The sequence below is a fragment of the Lathamus discolor genome, chromosome 23, assembly GCF_037157495.1.
Source record: "Lathamus discolor isolate bLatDis1 chromosome 23, bLatDis1.hap1, whole genome shotgun sequence".
In the NCBI taxonomy this organism is placed as follows: Eukaryota; Metazoa; Chordata; class Aves; order Psittaciformes; family Psittacidae; genus Lathamus; species Lathamus discolor.
Window position 1 is genome coordinate 1,512,489 of NC_088906.1, and position 19,539 is coordinate 1,532,027.

A 19,539-nucleotide genomic window follows, 5' to 3' on the forward strand; every position below is an offset into this window, starting at 1 on the left:
CCTGGGAAGGTGATAACTGTGCTCAGTGCCTGGGTGTGATGTGACCGGCGCACACGGTGCATTCACGCAAACGATAGCTGGAGATGCAACAAAGTGAAGTGTTATAGACAGGTTGAGAAATGTTAGCTGGAGTGAACCTTTTTCCTCGTATTCCTGTGACACACCTCTTTGACATGAAATGATTCTGGTAATGGCTGGTAATGAGAAGGTACCGGCCTGTCTTAATTAAAAATTCTTAAAAAGAGTTTTGAATCTGCTTGGAAACAAATAAAGTCCCTTTTTTGCCTTGAATTTGCTTGGAAACAAATAAAGTCCCTCTTTTGCCATAACAAAGGGGTCTAATCACAGAATCACAAGTGATTGCATAGCTTGCCCGGAGAAATCTTTGCATCTTTGCTGGGGCAAAATGAACTGGTTCTGGGAGGATTCCTAGTCAATGCTATTGCAAGCTTGAAATACATTGTCTTGAATTAAAAATGATGCAAAGGAATCGGGATGATTTAGAATAGTTTTGGAGTCTCTCCAGGTGAAGATCTTCCTCATTTTTTTTCCTACAGGTCTCATAATAGGTTTAAATTAACTATAAAATACTTTCTGCCATTCTAATCATGCAGTAGTTCCGTTGTAGCTGCATTGGTGTGGGTATATTAGGATGCACGTCTTGCAATGAGATTTACTTTTGTTTGGGAGATTGAGACAGTGGAGAAAAGCAGACAAGCTTTTGGGCGCTGAGTCCTTCATGTTCTGTTCCAGGTAATCCAAGCAACAGGACCCCATGCTTGTAAGTGAAAGGGGGAAAACTTATGGAAATGTACTCTATTTTGTGCTGAAGTGTTGGTGCAAATGTGGAGGACAATTGGGTGTGTGCTCTGTAGACAGACCTGGAGCACTGCCTGGCAGTAGGGCTAAAGCATCACTTAGCCTTTAGGTAGGTCTGTACAACATGACGTCAATGAACTCTTTTAGGTGAGCGTAACCATGGGCATGCTGTAAAGCAGGGAGAGGCCAGGCTGTCCCATCACCAGCACAAGCGGCTGTGGTGCTGCATTCTGCTGGCTTGGTGCAGCTGTGGTGGGGCAGAGATGAGACATTGGTGGTGGTGACCAGGAGCAGCCGCTGCTCCGAGCTCTGGTATCCAGCAGGAGCACAGGGACAGCCTCAGCTCCTTTTCATGGCAAGGAAGACGCGGCCCTTCACCCCTGAGGGTGGTGACATGCTGGTTTTTCCAGCTGTGAGAATCTGGATCCGGTTTGGGTCAGGTCCCTCCTATCCTCCATAGGAGGAGGATGACCACCCACCATCGGCTGCCTTGAGCTGCATGGGTGACACACGTACCATTTGAGGGCTGTAGACCCTCTGAGCATCCCGTCTTGTTGGAAAGCAGGAAAAATGCCTCTTGTGGGACAGCTGTGCATGTTCCTCCGCCAGCTGGGAGCCCCGCGAGCCCTTCTTCTGGATGACATTCCATCAGGCTGCTTCCCTGAGGATTGAAAGCAGCAAACCTGCACTTCAACCTTTGGCTCCTCCTCGCAGCCCTAAGAAGTGGCTTCTCCCAGCCTTGCACATCAGAGGGAGACAGTTGAGGGCAGCGCTTGTGGTTTCCATCTGCTGAGCTTTCACAAAGCCGGTTCACAGTCACATGGTGGAAGCCCTGAGCACCGGTTACATCAGCTTCAAAGGAGGAAGCACTCTGATGTGATTTGGTCTTCTGAAGAGAAGGATTGCAATCGCTTTTATTTCATTGGCCACACACATGCACAGCACGCAAATGCCTCCTTTGCAGAGAACTTCATGTCTCCGTGCTTCGTCCTGCCTGATTGCAGGCCAGATAGCGTTTGAAGAGCCTAGAAAGGCTCTAACCTGCCTCTGTACAAGGAGGAGATGAAACCGCTGTGCTCAGGCTGACGGGAATCATTAAAGCTTTAAAGGAGCAGCTTAACGCAGATTTACTGGGGAAACCCCTGAGGTCCTTGGCCCTGAATACGCCTTGAACTGTGGTGGCTTCCATCAGACTCATGCCTTTGAGATTTACATGTACCCGGCTGCATTAGGCTAAATTAATTCCGCTTAAGCACCTCACCAAATTGGGACCTGTTAATCCATCCGTGCAGATAGGGAAAGCCCAGGGGGGGGTTTTCAACCTCCAGTTATGATTCCAGCCGTAACAACCCAGCCATCCCTGTCTGCTTCCTCCCAGTTGGAAAACCGCTGTTTAAGACCCTCTCCTGAGAACACGGGGTTGTGAGGGCTTGGCTGTGCTGGGCTCTCCCTCCTTCTCTCCCTGCAGGCTGGGCAGTTTCTGTGGCTCCTTGTGAAAGGGACCATGAAGTCACCATTGAAATGGCTAATGAGGCCCCTGGGACATCTCCCTCTGGTTTCTTGGGTCCACCCCTCCAAAGGTGGCTGCTCCCAGTCTCTTTAACTGCGGCTTGATTCTGCTCCCACATCAAAGCAGATGGATTTGTGGGGATCAGGGTGATGGTCTGGGCATTTTCCATCACCACTGGGCACACTGATTTCTTCCCAGTGACCTTGCTCCACAGTAGCTGCTCACCCTCAGTCTGACTTGTCCCTGGCCAGTTATGCTGCTTTGGGGCAAGAAGATGGACAAGATAATTGCTGAGGTTCCTTCCAGGCTGTTCCTACAGCATCAGTGGTCACTGCCCATATATATCATTTGCATTTGCAATACTGCCAGATTAAGACCTTGCCAAAGCCTTTACCCTCCTGCTGCAGGCTTTCTGTTGGGTCATAACAAGCTGTGGGTGACCAGTGTCAGTCAGGTCAGCAGCGTTGATGGGAAGATGCTGGAGTATCATGGCAGGAAGCTAAGGAGAAGAGATTATCACTCCAAAGGCGATGTCTCATGCAAGGAACACGGAGAGCTGCCTGCTGACCAGAGCTGGGTGTCTGCCCTGCCCTGTGGTGCCTGCTCCACGCTTGGAGCCCTGACAGCAAATCCAGGTGCTGCATTCAGGGCAACTTCGTCATATTCTGGTGTATTCATAGTTCTGATTTACCCTCTTACTCTGCAAGAGACAAATAGGTTTGGCACCAAACACCTCCAGTGTCCACCCCCTCCCTTTGTAAAGTTCCTCGTTTGCATAGGAATTTGTAAAGCACTTTTGCATCATCTGATCAGCTTTGTGCTAATACTCGGGGCCTGATGGACTATTAGGGTTCTGAGTAATGGGGTGGAATCGGTATGACAGTGCCACGATGAAAGCATAACAGCCAGGACTAAGCACTGGGAATTGCCACCCAGGGCATGAGGTTTGCACTGGAAGGGTTTTTCTAGGGAAAGGGGAGCAACCCTTGTATAAAGCAGCCATGAGAACAACACTGGATCTCGAGGCTGAAAGCTCTGCCGTCCTGTTTCACGGGACAGTTGTCTCTTCTATCCTATGGTACGGATGTTTTTAACCAGCGAGCATGTTCCTTCATGCACTAAGCCAGCCAGGGGCTGCAGAGATACCCTCCAGCAGCAGAGTGAGCAGGGAGAGTGTGGGAGGAGGGAAATTCAGCCACTGAATTTCAACTAGTTCCCATCGATAGGTTTGTAAATCTCTGTCTGTGTGTGCGTATGACTGTATATAATAATGACCATAGAAAGTAGCTGTTCGGTGTCTGTGGTTAACGTAATGGAGTTAATTTTGACAACCTGCAAACAGGTTTCTTAAAAACTAAAAGAGGGTGAAGTGGAGGCAATGCACAAATGTCGTGTGCAGTTTATTGGCGGCAGAGCAGTGAACACAGAGCTTTTATCAGCAGCACAATCTCTGGGTGCCGTGTTGAATTAAAAAGCATTGCTCCGCAGAGGAACAAGGAGAAATGTTCAGTAGAGAGCAAACCCCATCACTGGCCTTGTAAAAATGACCTGGCAGCTGAGATAACATAAAAGAGTAAGAACACTTCCAGTGTGGGAGTCCTTTTACCTGGATTCAGTTACCCCAAAACTAGTCACCAAGTTGAAGCGAGGGGCATGGGCTGGATGAATAGTCAACGAGAGGTTGGTGTCATCAAGCAAAAGCTTGTTTTCTACAGCCATCAGTGCAGGAGAACCCAAAGATGAGCTTTGCAGGGCTATGGGGGCATGATCCAAGAGCTGAGGTGGTATTTGTGCACAGTTACCAGCCTCAGCAAAATAGAAGGACAAATGCAACCAGGAGAGGTAACGATGCTGTGTTTCTGAGCGCCTATTCATTAAGCTTTCTAAATGGACACTCAGATTAAGGAGATTACAGAAGGTACAGCTTCTAGAGGACGTACATATTATCCTAATGAATGGTTGGAGTCGATGTTGTGATTCATTTTACCACGAGCACACGAAAGACTTGCCATGTCTCACCCCAGAGGTGGCAGCTTGGTGCATAAGCTCTGCATTATGGTTGTCTCTACTGGATTAACTGGAGATAGAGAGCAGTATTTGTCCTAGAGGAATTTATAACCAACTTCTATTCATCACAGCCCTAATCCTCAGAAACACCTGCCCCAAAGTTACCTAAAGCCCCAGTGCTATCTGCTCTGGAGGGCAGCCAGATGAACATGGGGCACCCCAGCCTTTGTTTCCCCAACCCAGCAAGCCCACAGGGTTGTAACTTCCATTTCCAGACATTAACTCTGCACTGCTACCAAACCACACGTTCAGGGAGATAAAGTGAAGCAACGGTAATGGTGTCTCTGGACAGGTAATCCCTTGTCCAACGTTAAGTGCCTTTGTGCCGCAGCCACGTCCTCCAGCGTGCAAGATCAATATGCCTTCAGAGATGCAAAGTCTCACTTGTCTTTTATTGTGTGTCTGAGGTGGATTCCTTCACTTCTTGACCTAAATCTCCTGGTTTAGGAAACTCTTTCTCCCCTAACCACAGATGTGGCCACATGGAGTTTGAAATCCAGCTGAACCACTATCACCGTCCATCGCACTGGTCTTGGGAACCTGGGCTACAAGAAAGCCCAGCACTGAGTAAGTGGGAAAGAAATCCAGGATCAACACGGAGAAATGGAAAAGAGAAAACCTTCCAGTGAATCAGACACTCCTCATAGCTGTCCAACAGGACTCTCTGGCCATGCTCCATTGGAGGATAAAAGGAAGTATGTTATTAGGGAAATCTGCGTCTTTCAAAAGAAAATGGCATCTTCGACACTCACAACTTCATTTAACAGCCACTCTCAACTCCACACCCCGGTGATCCCGAGTGAATCAGGCACCCATCTTCCTCCTGTGCTCAGTGGGGATGCACACGCTGAGGAGATTCACCTGGGGAACTCCAATGTAATTTCTTGAAGCAACATCCAAGCATCAGTGTTTTGCCTTGTTATTCTCTTTGTTCTTGTCATTATGTGGTGCTTTTTCTCCTTCAATATCCTATGGGGTAATTCACCTGCTGGGCGCTGCGTGTGATACCAGGGAGTGTTAAGCACCTGCCTCTCCTGTTCTCCATCCGCAAATGGCTTGCATGTGGAAATCTCAGTGACCAAAAGCCAGCTTGGTGTTCAAGACATCCCAATAATTGCACGCTCGGCCTTCCAGCTCCTCCTTGGCTTCTCATGGGGAGCATTTCGTGGTTTTCCTCCCAGGCGTTTTTGCAAACACCATCACCACGCTGCTCAGCATCACAAATACCTGTCTGCAGACAGCCTACCTGTCAAAGGTGGCTTTACTTTCCCTTTAATTACTGAGCATGACAACTGTGGCTTCATTGTCCTCATTTCAATCAAGGGCTGACAAACACCCAAGGCGCGCTGTCCCCAAAACGTCATCCCCCTTTGAGTGACTTCTTTCAAGTTACTCCAAGAGGAGATGATAAAGAGAATCTCTTGCTTGTGAGATTGCTACTGGGTTTGGCATAATTGCCTGTTGCTCTGCAGAGCTTTAGCACCTGCTTCCCAACCAAGCCCTTCATCACTGTCACAAGCAGAGCACTGTGGGGCAAGCTCGTGGTCTCACCTGCAAAGGCGGAGGTCTCAGATGCTGAGTGTTCAGACCCTGTTTCTCAGTTACACTGAATCCTCTTTCCTTGACCCCAGAACTGAAGGAGCACCTTAAAGGTTAAAGGTTTTTATGCTTTACCCTTCCACCTTCCTGCTTCCATCACATAACAATACATGTTGTTCAAAATAGCCCATTTTTAGACAGCTGATAGAGGTCCTGTTTAATACACTGCCCTAGATAAGCATCTGTGCTCCTGCAGAGCTGGCACTTGCTCTTGTGCAATGGAATTCAGTAGACGAGGGTCCTTCATTTGTGGCACAAAGCCTTGATGTCTGCTCCACCCTGAGCTCTGCTCAGTGCCAGGGTTTCTGGTGATGCTCCATGTCCCACCAGTTGCCCACGTTCACCGTGATGGAGGTGTTGCAGGGCTTGTCCTAAAGGTTGCAAAAAGCTGTGGTTTGGAGCGATTCCCCCTCATTTGCATCACTTCTGGGGAAATGCAGAACTAATTGTATAATGTGAGTCTTCGTCCTGCAGCTACAACCTGACCTGGAGTGATTCATCCCTGAGGAATACACCCAGCCTCTTTTAATCCTGAAAAAGGATAAATCCACCTACTGAGCTGGACTGTGCCTATAGAGAGAGGATTCCCTATGTAGGCAGCACCTGAACCATGAAGAATACTAGTGGGGTTTTTGTTCCAGTATGCCACTTAGCAAAGAAGAACTATCAGTCAATACGCTGGATAAGCAGCTCCAAAATCCAGCTCTCTACACTAAACTGGGCTGTGCTAATGACGAGCTAAAGATGCTAAAGATGAGGGTGTTTCCAGGAAAAAACCCATAACCTGCATTTCCCTATGGACAGAAAGGGAGGAATTGCTACCTCTTCAAACGCACAGCTCAGCAATTCCAGCTCCTGCCTCAACAAATCCACCCTGCCCCATGGCTCTGTCGTGGCACCGTCCAGCTCCTCGGGACAGGACCAGCCTCACGCAGACACGGAGCAGTTCACACTCAACTAGCCAGTTGGTTTGCATGGCTGGTGTAGGGCTGGGTTCCCTTCGTTTCTGCTTAGCAGACGCACAGGTCCTGTTGTCTCTGGTTAGGAGTTTCCTTGAGCCACTTCAATGGCACAAGCCTAGAAAAAGCGGAGAAAGAGAGTTCAATGTGCTGGCCTGTGCTCTGGGGAGAGCAGGCCTCCTGAAAAGGTTTAATTGGTTTGGAAGAGAAACCTTGAACCCCCAGGAATGCTTAGGAAAAACCAGGTCAGAATCTACCCAGGTGTTTGGTTTGGCCACCAGACAGAAAGATCCAACATTCACTTTGTTCTAGTGGTCCTGAATTGAAGCATCCAAAGAAAACTGGGGTTTCCATTAAAATCACCTTAGAAGGAAAGAAGTTGTATTAAGCAGAGGTGAGAAAAGTCCATCATGATATTGCTTGTACCCAAGGAGGTAAGGATTCCTCCATCCACACACTGAGCCTGGACCACAAGCCCAGAGTATCTTGCTCCTACCCTGATCCATCCTTTTTCAGGTGAGATCCCTGACTAAAACCTTCCCCCTCCCTCCCGTTAGTAATATTGACCACATCATAGGAAACAACTTGCTTTTGAATATGATGTGGATTGTGGAGCTCTCTGGCTGCAAGGAATGAGCGTCCACAGGAGGAGCTAATTACTGGCTAATTTCTTAGCTGTATTTATCCACAATCTGCTTTGTGGCAGCTCTTTGGGTATCACTTCTTCCCACCTGCCCTGCAAAGCGTCTGCCTGCTTCCTCAGGCTGCAGATGCAGGGCTGAATATACAGCATCACATGAAAATACATCATTTCCCACCCGTGTAGCTATGAAACACCCCATTTGGTGGCCTCCTCTGTGTGATAGAAGTAGTAATAATTAGTGACAAATCTAGTAAATGGGGTGTTCATTAAAGAGCAGAAAGCAAAGTAGCAGGAGGAGAGCAAGACCATCTCATTTGGTCCAGGGTGAAAGGGGAAATAAACCCACTGTGCTTTCAGGGATGCGTAGCTTGAAAATTGCATAGCTGAAGGAAAAGGTGGTGAGGGGAAGGGCAAATGATCCCTGGTAATGATTCCCTGAGTGATGATTCCACTTCATAAGGCCACAAAAATGCAACTGTCGTCCTCCAGGGAATTCTGAGCTATTGAAACTTTCTTGTGAGCACCTAGGATTAAAAGATGAAATGACACAAGTTGGTATTCCCAGCCACCGCTTCCTGATGTGGCTGGGGACTTCCCAGTTTGGCTCTGGAAGGAATTCACCTCAGAACAAGGCAAAATTCCCGCTCCTACCTTATCAGCAAAGCAGGCAGATTTCCTCCTGCGATTTCCTTATCTGCATATTTCATAGTCCCAGATGATTCAGCCCCAGAACTGAACCATTGCTGGGAGCGTTCATCTCTGTTGACGCTTTGGCTCTTTTCATCTTGCAGGATGAGTGGGACCAGGATCACCATCACTGTGATCCACCCCTCTGCTGCTGTAAACTCCAAACCTGCACTCACCCAGGTCCCTGCAGTCTCCAAGGTCTTTAAAGCCAAAACTATGGCGTGTACTTCCACATCTTGTCCTGTGCGTGGTCCACCACCAAGGTCTCCGTAGTCCTGCACAGAGACCAAAGAGGGCTCTTGTTCCAGCAAAGCTGTTCAGACTTCTTGTTGCTACGGATTCAAAGGCTGATGAGTTTGCTTTTGACTTTCCTGCTGCTTCTGAGCTGAAAAGGCTTCAGAGACCCATCGTCCAATGCTAGAACGCAGAGGTCCAGCATCTTTTGCTCATTCCAGGTAGAACCATAGAATAGTTTGCTTTGAAAAGGACCTTAAGATCATTTAATTCCAACCCCCTACATGGGCAGGGATGCCTCAAACTAAAAAGGGGCAGAGCAAGAAGGCAAAGAGCCTGTGTAATGGCAGACTTTGAAAATACCCCTTATATTGGGCATGGTGGATGAGCTAAGTATCTTTTGAGCCTGCATAGTTTTGTTTGACTGGTAGTAAATGGCATCTGCTTTTGACATGAATAAACATTACAGTAACTATCACACACACACAGGGAATAATGAGCAAGTGAAAAAGCCTAAATGACAATCTTGGCTCAGAGAACATTCCCTTGTTTAATGTGTTCCACTTGGGGTAATTACCAGCTCAGATACTCACTGTGAAGTGTGTTCTTTCTGATTGCCACAGTTGTGCTAATTCTTCTGCCTTGTACTGCAGGGACACGCTGTGGAGATGACTGACTTGGTGGTTATTTTCTCTTCCTGTAAGAATCCCACCTCTTCCTCCTCTTCCCACTTGCTTGTCCTGGTGTATTTAGTGCAGAGAGACCGTTTAGGAGAAGGTGAGTCACCCTTTCTACTCTATCAATTAAGCTCAGGGTGAGTGGGTCAGTGGGATAAGGCTTTTGGGTCTCGAAGGTGGTGGATAAAGAACTGGCTGGATGGCAGCACGCAAAGAGTTGTGGTCAATGGCTCGATGTCCAGCTGGAGACCAAGTAACGAGTGGTGTCCCTCAGGAATTGGTGTTGGGACCGGTCTTGTTAACATCTTCATCACTGACATGGACAGTGGGATTGAGTGTGCCCTCAGCAAGTTTGCCGATGACACCAAGCTGTGTGGTCCGGTTGATGCGCTGGAGGGAAGGGATGCCATCCAGAGGGACCTTGACATGCTTGTAAGGTGGGCTGATGCCAACCTCATGAAGTTCAATCATGACAAGTGCAAGGTCCTACACCTGGGTTGGAGCAATCCCAGGCACGGCTACAGACTGGGCAAAGAAGAGATTCAGAGCGGCCCAAGGAGAAGGACTTGGGGGTGCTGGTCGATGAGAAAATGAACATGAGCCGGCTGCAGTGTGCGCTCGCAGCCCAGAAACCAACCGGATCCTGGGCTGCATCCAAAGGAGCGTGACCAGCAGGGTGAAGGAGCTGATCCTGCCCCTCTGCTCTGCTCTTGTGAGACCTCACCTGGAGCATTGTGTGCAGTTCTGGTGTCCTCAACATAAAAAGGACATGGAACTGTTGGAACAAGTCCAGAGGAGGCCACGAGGATGATCAGGGGACTGGAGCACCTCCTATATGAAGACAGGCTGAGGAAGTTGGGGCTGCTCAGCCTGGAGAAGAGAAGGCTGCGTGGGGACCTCAGAGCAGCTTCCAGTGTCTGAAGGGGGCCTATAGGGATGCTGGGGAGGGACTCTTCATCAGGGACTGTAGTGACAGGACAAGGGGTAATGGGTTCAAACTTAAACAGGGGAAGTTCAGATTGGATCTAAGGAGGAAATTCTTTCCTGTTAGGGTGGTGAGGCACTGGAATGGGTTGCCCAGGGAGGTTGTGAGTGCTCCATCCCTGGCAGTATTCAAGACCAGGTTGGATGAAGCCTTGTGTGGGATGGTTCAGTGTGAGGTGTCCCTGCCCATGGCAGGGGGTTGGAACTGGATGATCTTGAGGTCCTTTCCAACCTGAACTATTCTATGATTCTATGATTCTAAGGTGAATTTATGGCAGCAGCATTCCATGCTGGACAGGATGCTTGAAATGGAAAGTGCTGGTTATAAGGGGTGGTGATGTATTCGCAGGAGGTTGTAGAGCCACCCTGTCTTCACACTGCTCTTTTAGCAACACACCCAACGCATGCTTGGTTTTTGGAGGGGGCACCCTCTGAGTTGCCCATCTGTCCCCATGGATGATGGAAGTGGCCTAGACCACGCACTTAGTCTAGATGGTTTTGCTTCTTCCCACTTCCATCTTTATCTCCTTGACCACGGCAGGCTTTGGCTTGGAATGTTGTATTCGAATTATAGAATCAACTAGGTTGGAAAAGACTTTTAAGATCATCAAGTCCGACTGCTGCCCCGGTATTGGTCAGCCAAAACATCAAAACAAAATCATTTCATAGGATAAATCTTCAAGATTTATTAAAAGGAAAGGAGGAAAAGGAAGGAAAGATAGTGATCACACACAAGGAAATGTTCCTGAGCTTGTGGCACAAGTTTAAAAACTCTTTGGGATGAACCTTTTCCATTTGGGACAAGAATCCTGTGCTAAAAGCAATTGCCATAGAGAAAAAATAAATGCAGCCTTCATTTTGCTCTTTGGTTTGCTACCATCGTAGCTAAGAACATCCAGGTGTTGACTCAAAATGAGGAGGCAAGGAGTTGCCCTTGGTTTGGAAGAGGTAATATCATCTTCCTTTCTTCCCTCTATTATTCAGTCCAGTAAAAGGTGATCATTCTCCCACTGAAATTAGGCAGCCACCTCCTGCTTCCTTGACTGGGATGGGAGAAGTCACCCATACTAATGCTAGGAAGCTATTTTAGCCTCCAGCCTGCAGTTCACCCCTGGAGCAAGAGAATGAGGCACTGCAACTGACAGCCCAAGCTTGTGTCTTCTATGTGGGGACAGCAGGGTGTTCCCACTTTAATGGTCAGGAGGGGAAAAGCTCTGGAGAACCTGGGGCTTTCTGGACTGTCACCCCCAGAGGCTCGGAATGCCATGCAAAGCCAGGTCCTGTTTCACCAGGCCATGGAGGGAAAGCAAGCAAGGGCAAGACCAACTGGTTGAGTCAACCAGCAGTGGCTGGTGAGGACTAACCCCAGGTCCCAAAGCTGTGGCTTTCTTCACCTCCCGTCTTTTTTAGCAACAGCAAAACCCAATGAAAAATGGCCTCTGAAACAAAGCCAAGCCGGGTTCTGGTTATGGATTACGAAGGCACTGCCATGCCTCCTCCTAGCCACAAGGAAGACCCAAACTTCAATCCACAGTGGTTCCTGTGCTCACTGCCTGGCTGTGGCCAAGAGTGACATCCTGAAACCACACAGGGAACTGGTGACATTGAGGAAATCCACTGGAGCTGCCAAATGTCTCAGCAGGGCCTCCCTTCTTTCCAAATTACGTTTGCAAGTGGTGAATGCATTAAGCTCAGGTGCAAAGTTACCTGCTGAGGTGGGCTCCATCTCATCTAATTGCAGCCATTTGGAAGTTGCCTAAACTGCAGAACTGGGTTTCCTCATTTGAGAGAGGGGCTCATGTGGACCACTACCCACCTCCCTTAACCAGAGCGTGACATGCAGATGATCAAAGTTAGACGAAACAGCTCCTACTCCTAGCACAGGAGTGGCATCTCATGCCCTTCTCCAAAGGTGCTTATCTTCTTCCCTGCCTCAGTCTTTAATATTCACCTTTTTTAGGTTGCAATTAGACTTTTGCCCTGTGAGAGCAGGCAGATTAGTAGTGCCATGTGGCCTGTAATTCTTCATGTGCTGGAGACAGGAGGAAATTCACTGTGATAATAGTGTCTGTGAATCCAGTGGATGACGGGCAGGGTGTATTTGTCTGAGTACATGCAGGCGTCTTGCATGGTGATGTCTCCATTTGCACTAATGCCCCTGCCCCAGGCTGCCTGCAGAGCCAGGAGAGACCTAATTGATGCCGTCAGTGGAGTCTAAGAACTTGATGTGTTTCATGCTAAATTAGGCACCTGCATTTGGTCAGATGAATCAGCCCATGGAAATGTTGGTTTCTTTCCATGAAATGAGCCCCAAGCCAGCAGTTCACATGTGGAGCACTACATGGGAGACTTCAAAACTGAGACAAAGTCAATGCCACCCCGGTATGGCCTATAGGTCTTATAACTTATCCCTTTGCCTTTTAAGTCATACAGGGCAAACGTCACACTTCGTCAGCCTTAATGCCACTGAAGCAAAGGGTTTATGTCTGAAGTACATATGTCTCTTGCAGAGTACAGCACTGTTGAGCCCAGAAGATCACCATTGGCATGTTATATATATATATAAGGCATCTGTGTGTATATATATATATACATGGCATATATATATATATATATATATATATATATACACCATTGCTGTGACATGGAAGGATCAGCGGTGAATGGAGCTACAGGCTGGTAAACCTGTGGTAGAGGACCTCTTACAGTGCTCAGAATGATTTTGGAGGTTTCTGTCACTCTTTGGCATCAGTTGTTCCTTGGGCTATAAAATAGCTCATAGGTGATGTGACCAAAGAAGGTAACTAAAACAAAATAACATCACAGGGCATTCCTGAGTCCCACCATGCTCCAAACTGGCTAAAGGAATTGAAGATCTGCTTGGTTCTTTCTTCCCCCCATTCTTCCTCACCTGTTTTGTGATTCCTTTAAATTACATCTAGGGAAAAATTCCAAGACAAAACATACTTTCAATGCAGTTTATTGAAGGCGCAATGAAAAGCTGGGAAGTCTGAGCAGTCAGTGAAAGAAACCCTGTTGGCGTGAGTACCAGATGTCAGCTCGGAAGATGTATGCACCAATAACTTCCCTTGGAATTCTGGGGATAGGGATGGGGGGTGAGCTCTTCTAAACAGCACACTTTGAACTAGCCACCCCGAGCATGCAGAAGCGCATGAAGGTACTACGGATTCATCTGTAAGCAGATTCCAGACAAAGCCTATGGCTGCAGCGTAACGAGCGGGTGCTTTGAAAGCTGAAATTACTTTGATTAAAATTTAAACTCAGATTTGCAGCTCAGGGTTTTCTTCTTTGACAGAAATCAAAAGGGGAGCGTGCTCTTTGCTGGTAAAGCTAAATCATCACTCTCTTCTCTGAAATGCTTTGGCAGGAGCTCGAAGGAAAAGAGGTGTCTTGGGAGGAAGAAAATCGTTAGTGAATCTGCTCATTATGGGGAAAGCCAGAGAGAGAAGGCAGCGCAAGAAGCAAGCCCTTAAAGCTGTGATCCTCTAGACAGTATAAACTCAGAGCAATAATACTGTGTTGAGCACCTGCTGGAGAAGCTTTCTAGATGTGTCTTTAGGGCTGGGGACTCTGAATACATCACTCGGTGGGGTATATCTATAATACTAATACATGTGGGAACGGACTGGGTGACAAACGTTGCTGCTATGGGGCAGAGGAACTGCCCTGCATCATCTCAGCACCTCTGAGTGCTGCTCTCCACCGTGGCTCTGCCACCTCCCAGCCGATGGCCCTATGGCACAACACAGGGGTCTCTGACAACCGCGTAGTTCCCCACCACGCCGTTGTTGCACCCCACAACCTCGGGGCTGTTTGCAACGACGACGGGAGAGCCCCCCAGCTGCCTGACAACGCAGCCCTGGTTTCCAAAGCTGACCACCCCACCAGCTTGGCACGGCCCCATGCGAGCATTCAAGCCCCCGTTTCCCGTGTTGATGACGGTGCGGGCTGGGTAACCCCCGCTCCGGGAGCTGAATCCCCCATTCTTGCAGTTGACAGCTCCGGCTTGGCAATACACCTCTGGGACACACTGCTTGGCCACCGAGCTAATGACTCTCTTGGGGTGGATCCCAGCGCTCCGGGAGCTGAATCCTCCGTTCTGGGAGCTGTGCCGTCCGGATCGTCTTCCCAAGGAGCCGTAGCCGCACGCAGCCGCGTTTGCAGCCAGCATCCCACAGTCGTCAGGGATGTTGTAGCCGCTGCTGACCACAGCTGCAAGACAACCCATGGGAGGGGTTATATAGGGAGGAAAACTGGAAGCCTCTCACAAGGCATGCTGCTTCATGAGTGACAGAACCAACCAAACCTGATCTCCTCTAGATTTGTCCAACATACCGGAGCCCCTGCTCCTTCCAGCTCCTTCCCCGTGTCCCAACACATCCCCTCACACATCCTCCCCGTTCCCACGTTGCTCGTCTGGCTGGTGCCATGCTCTTTCCCAGGTTCAATGCACATCAGTGCCTGGTGAATTCACCAGGACACAGGCTTGCTGTTGCCTCCAAGAATAGAAAAAGGGTCCTGGATTCCACCTCCCCCCCTCCTTCCAAAAGCTGATTTTTCATAAATCCAGAGGTATTTGAGATTGCTGCAACTAAACTTTCAACATCAGCCTGGGCCGAAATGGAAAAGGGAGGCGGAGGGATCTGGGGTAGATGGGTACTGCTACTCCATAACTAACATGAGAAACCCTCATGGCTGAAAATGTCCAGGTTACTTACACACGCTCACCGGGTTCCCCACACATATCCTGTTAGGGGAGAGAAGAGAAATACACGTTATCCTATTAACCACTTGCATGCACATCTGGAAACCTTACGTTACTCATAACTTCCAGCCATAGACCCAGCCCACTGCATCCCGTGTTGTAACACGTTTAACTATCCTTAGGACAGGCACTGTTTTTCCTGGCACAAAGGTGGCCTGTATGGCCTCCAGCCATTTCTCCAGCCCCTTCTTCTGTGAGCCTGGGAGGATCCTGGAGCTGCAAAACTCACTTGGGAGCTGGAATTGTTCTGGCCTCTGGAATACAGGAGGAAAGGGACAAGGTCTCTGTCACTCACCTGCTCTCTTCACCCTCCAGTAGAGTCTTATACGTTGCAATCTCAATATCCAAGGCCAGCTTGACATTCAGCAGCTCCTGGTAATCCCGCAGCATGCAAGCCAGCTCATCCTTGGCCTTCTGGAGGGCATTCTGCAGCTCAACGTGCTTCTCCCGGGCATCTTTGAGGGCACAATCCCCACGCTGCTCAACATCACAAATGGAGGTTTGCAGGCAGGAGACCTGTCAGAGGGGAAGGTAACAGTCTTCAAGGCTTTGTTTCCCAATTCTTGGACATTCTAGTTTTCAATCCACTTTTCCGACTGCAAACAGAAGGAAAACCCACCAGTGTCCCTTCTCACTATGCACTTTTCAACTATACACTTTCCAACTACAGCCTAGAGCAGGTCTTGTCTACTAAAGGCCAATCTTCCCCCATAACTTAATTGTCCTCCAAGACATTTCCCTTTCTGCAGTCATCATTCTGGACCTCTCCTACCTGCTTCTTCACGTTCTCCAGTTCACACTGCAGCTTCTGTATCATACGGGTTAGCTCTGAAATCTCACACTTATTGCTCTGCAGGTCGTCGCAATACTTGCCTCTCTTATCCTGAAGCTCCTGAAACTGGAACCAAGAAACAAGACAATCACCAGTTCTGACCTCTTAAGTTGCCAGGGAGACCCCAGGTTACTTCTTACTCACCCTGGTTTGGTAGAAAGCATCAACTTCTTCTTTGCTCTTCTGAGCTATTTCTTGGTACCAGCATTCAACGTTCTTGATGATGCTTTCCATGTCCAGGTCTCGGTTGTTGTCCATTTTCACGATGACCGAAGTGTCGCATAGCTGCCGATCTACCTGAGCTCGTTCCTACAGGTTGGGGAATGGCTTAGTCAGGTGTCAGCAATGCTCAGACTTTGTAGTGAAGGAAGGGCTGGGAGAAAGAGCCACACTGATGGACGGAACAAGTCAAGAAATGGCCCTCAGGTTGTCTCAGCAGAAAATCCTCCCTGCTGGATGGGTTGACACATGTCAACTGCTGCCCTGCACGCTGACCTGCAGCAATTCTGTCCACATAAAGGGCAAGGAATGTGAGTGACTTAACCCTTGGTGTCCTGTCATCTTCAGCTTCTTTACTGATGTTAATGACAGGATTAAGCCGGGAGTTTCTTTAGCTCTAATCAGACAACTGCAATCCGGAGTAACTAGACAGACTCATCTCTGCTCTCGAGGGCAGAGTTAGGACAGGGACAATTCATACCCAGAGAAAGGGGGAACCACCCTATTTCCAGCATCATAATGTTAATGTTATATCAACCTTGTACTTCCTTGCTTTCAAGTATTCAGGGTTTGGGATGAGACATGTCCAGGAAGGGTTTCAAGCCGTGCAAATTTGGAGTACCTGGAGCATGAGACAGCACCACCAAACTTGTGGGGCGGACCAGAGAAAACTCACCTCCTCAAACACGCATTTCAACAACTCCAGCTGCCTTCTTAACAGATCCACCTTCACCTCCAACTCTTCCTTGTTCAGAAAGATACAGTCTGCATCCTGAAAGAGAGGAGACACGGTCCAGCCCTATCTCGCTGCAAACGGTGGAGACACACACAGAAAACAGAGACAGCACCAATAAAACAGAAACATGTTTCAACAAGGTTTCAAGAGCAGAAAGGTGTGAGAGGGTGAGTCAGGATGCTCTGGTGTCTCCTCAAGGAAAACAAACCCATTCCAACATGACTTACAGGGATTTGTTTATTTATTAGTGTGGACGTGGCTACAAGCTCAGAATTGACTAATGAGAGTTTAAACATAATTTCTTCATATTGCCCAAATGATTTCTGCTTTTCTGATGGCCAAGTATAAAGGAAATTAAGAGACAGAAAATAGCCAGCGTCTTAGACACCGGGTATTCCAGTGTGACCTCTTCCACAAATGCGCCTTCCCATTGTGCTTGGGAGAACAAAACTATTGCTGCAGTGTTGATGAAGTAAGCTTTGAGGGTACAGTGTTTTTGCTTTCTAGTTGCATTTGCCTCTCTCTTTGACCCTGTGCCTCTTTACAGGCCTCTTCCTTCTGCTCATTATAACACTTTTGCCAGGCATTTGCTAATAATGCATCATTTTGGCCAAGATTTACACCAAATAAACTGATTTCAGATACGATGATTCATGCATTTTGAGTTTCTCACCTTTTTGAGTGCCACAAACTCATTCTCCACAGTCGTGCGCCTGTTGATTTCCTCTTCATATCTGTTGAAAAAGGAGAAGAAAGGGGCTGAGGCAAACAGTATTATCAGACACACTGACATTAACCATCAGGTATCAATAACGACCTCCACTTGCTCAGAGGCTGCTATCAAGCAGTATAAGATCAGTGTCTGGAGACCAAACATTAGACCGTTCCAAGATCAGAAGCTCCTTCATGAACAACCACATTAACAATGCAAAGAGTTTGCAAGAGACAGAAGAATGTGACATCCCCAAAGGGGATGTGCCACATGTCTGGGAGACGTTGCCTGAGATGAACCAGAGGAGAAGTGAACGCCAACAGCTAGAGGAGACCTGAAGGTCCTTACTTGCACTTGAACTCCTCCACCAGCTGGCTCGTGGCACATTCTTCGCTGCCCAGTTTTTGCTTCTCACAGAGCAAGCAGTCCAGGCGCTTCCTTAGGTCGCAGATGTAATTCTCAAAGTAGAGCTCCAGGTTTTTCCCTTTCTTTGGCAGGACGTATTGCTGCAGGAGGCCCCACTTTGTCTCCAGCACTTTGTTCTGCTGCTCCAGGAATCGGACCTGCAGGCCAAAACCCAGCAATTCTTCAAATCAAAAGATTAATGCAGCAACTCGGCACCTACAGCTCAACTGTCTGCTCTCACTTGGGGTATAAGAATAGGATTTTGGGAAAGTGAGAGGTGAGATGCCAAGACAATGATTCAATTATCTGCCTTTATTTAGAAATCTAACAATTCCATGTCTACGTTATCTAGGAATCTAAAAGCCGTATGTCTAAATCTGCCTTTCTCACTAATGAATAGACATAAAGCTCCTCTAAGTGGTGCCTCTTGTATTTTAGGATGAAATTGAGTCCCCAGCGGGTGGGACCTGGTTGTTTTTTTCTACAAAGGGACCCTAAGGTGACAGCTCAGGCTTAGATATCTAAGGTTTAGGTGCCTGAAACAAGATTAACCTCCTTTGCCTTCAGGAATGTTTTGGGAACAGTCACTGTGTTTAAAGACAAAGGGAGGAAAGGGGATGATCCAGGGCAGAAAGATGAGCCCATCAGGGCTGTAACTCTTCAATGAGCTGGAACAAGCCCGCAATAGGGAAATCCAGCCTTGAACTGGGGTGTCCAGATAGGAGACACCTGCAAGGAAGTTCAGTGCTCCCGTGGCCACAATACAAACACCATCAAACACTAGGATGGTGTGTGGCTGAAATGAGCCCTTCCCCAGTACTGAGGATCTCAGTCTGAACCAACACGACTACGGGAATCTGGACCCTTGCACGGACCCGGCTCAGTGGTACACGGCACAAGCAGGTTTGCACTCACCTTGTCGATGAAGCAGGCAAATTGAGTGTTGAGGGTCTTGATCTGTTCCTTCTCCTGGCAGCGTATTTCATGTTCCAGTGGGTCAACACCAACGCAGAGGGGCTTCAGAAGCCGCTCATCGATGCAGATACCTTGGATACCCTCAGCCTTGCGATCGGGGTACCCTCTCACAATGCTATATCCCCTGGGGCCACAAAGACCAACCCTTCCTCCAACACTACCGTAGCCTACACCTCCGAAGCCGAACTCCCCAAAACATCCATTTCCGCAGCCCCCATTCACGTAGGAAATTCTCCTGTTTCCACCAAGGTTGCAGACGCTCCTGCTGCTGTAGGCACCAGCTCCGCAGCGCACAGGCTGGCAGGCAGAGGCAGCGTAGCTGCGACCACAGATCTCCGAAGCCGAACTAAAGCCTCTTCGTCCCAGGACGGATCTCACTGTAGGCGCCTGTCTGCTCATCGTGGCTTACTTGGAGGTGGAATATGGAAGTTTAGGGCAAGCTCTTCTGCAGGAGAGGAACAGAGATCCCGCTGGAGTGACACAGTGATGCTAACCCCTTATATATATTTGGGAAGCTGGCCTTGATAGGATCAGGACGTTAATTTAAAGCGCTTAAGGGTTTGGTTTGCCTGGCAGCAATAAATGCTCCTCAGAATGCAAAACAGCCCAGCAAATACTAACTACTGAGGAAATAAAAAGGAATCTGAAAGTGCTCTGTTTGCAAGTTGGCTTAGAATATATTATGGTTTGAAGTG

At 48.3% G+C, this 19,539-nt stretch overlaps 1 protein-coding gene and 1 long non-coding RNA gene across 2 annotated transcripts in view; one reads left to right on the forward strand and one right to left on the reverse strand.

Annotated features, from left to right (window-relative positions):
• LOC136003806 (uncharacterized) overlaps positions 1-9,289 on the forward strand; it is a 41,045-nt gene extending 31,756 nt beyond the window's left edge. The window contains exon 10 of the long non-coding RNA XR_010608188.1: positions 9,172-9,289. This is a non-coding gene — a long non-coding RNA (uncharacterized LOC136003806). The remainder of the gene's footprint in view (positions 1-9,171) is intronic.
• Positions 9,290-13,933: 4,644 nt separating this feature from the next.
• On the reverse strand, positions 13,934-19,243 carry LOC136003805 (keratin, type II cytoskeletal 4-like). The gene is made up of 9 exons (XM_065659740.1): positions 18,785-19,243; positions 17,813-18,027; positions 17,426-17,486; positions 16,693-16,788; positions 15,942-16,106; positions 15,738-15,863; positions 15,261-15,481; positions 14,919-14,947; positions 13,934-14,412 (listed from the first exon to the last, which is right to left on the reverse strand). The coding sequence occupies exons 1-9, from the start codon at positions 19,241-19,243 to the stop codon at positions 13,934-13,936; spliced, it is 1,851 nt and encodes a 616-aa protein (XP_065515812.1).
• Positions 19,244-19,539: the final 296 nt, after the last annotated feature.

Bases quoted from the DNA above. Each gene is read 5' to 3' on its own strand.
- LOC136003805 (XM_065659740.1), bottom strand. From the start codon at position 19,243: ATGAGCAGACAGGCGCCTACAGTGAGATCCGTCCTGGGACGAAGAGGC. The intron at 18,028-18,784 runs GTGAGTGCAAAC...TTTGGCCTGCAG, and splicing joins TTGCCTGCTTCATCGACAAG to GTCCGATTCCTGGAGCAGCA. The intron at 15,482-15,737 runs GTAGGAGAGGTC...CCCCTCTGACAG, and splicing joins TGGAGAACGTGAAGAAGCAG to GTCTCCTGCCTGCAAACCTC.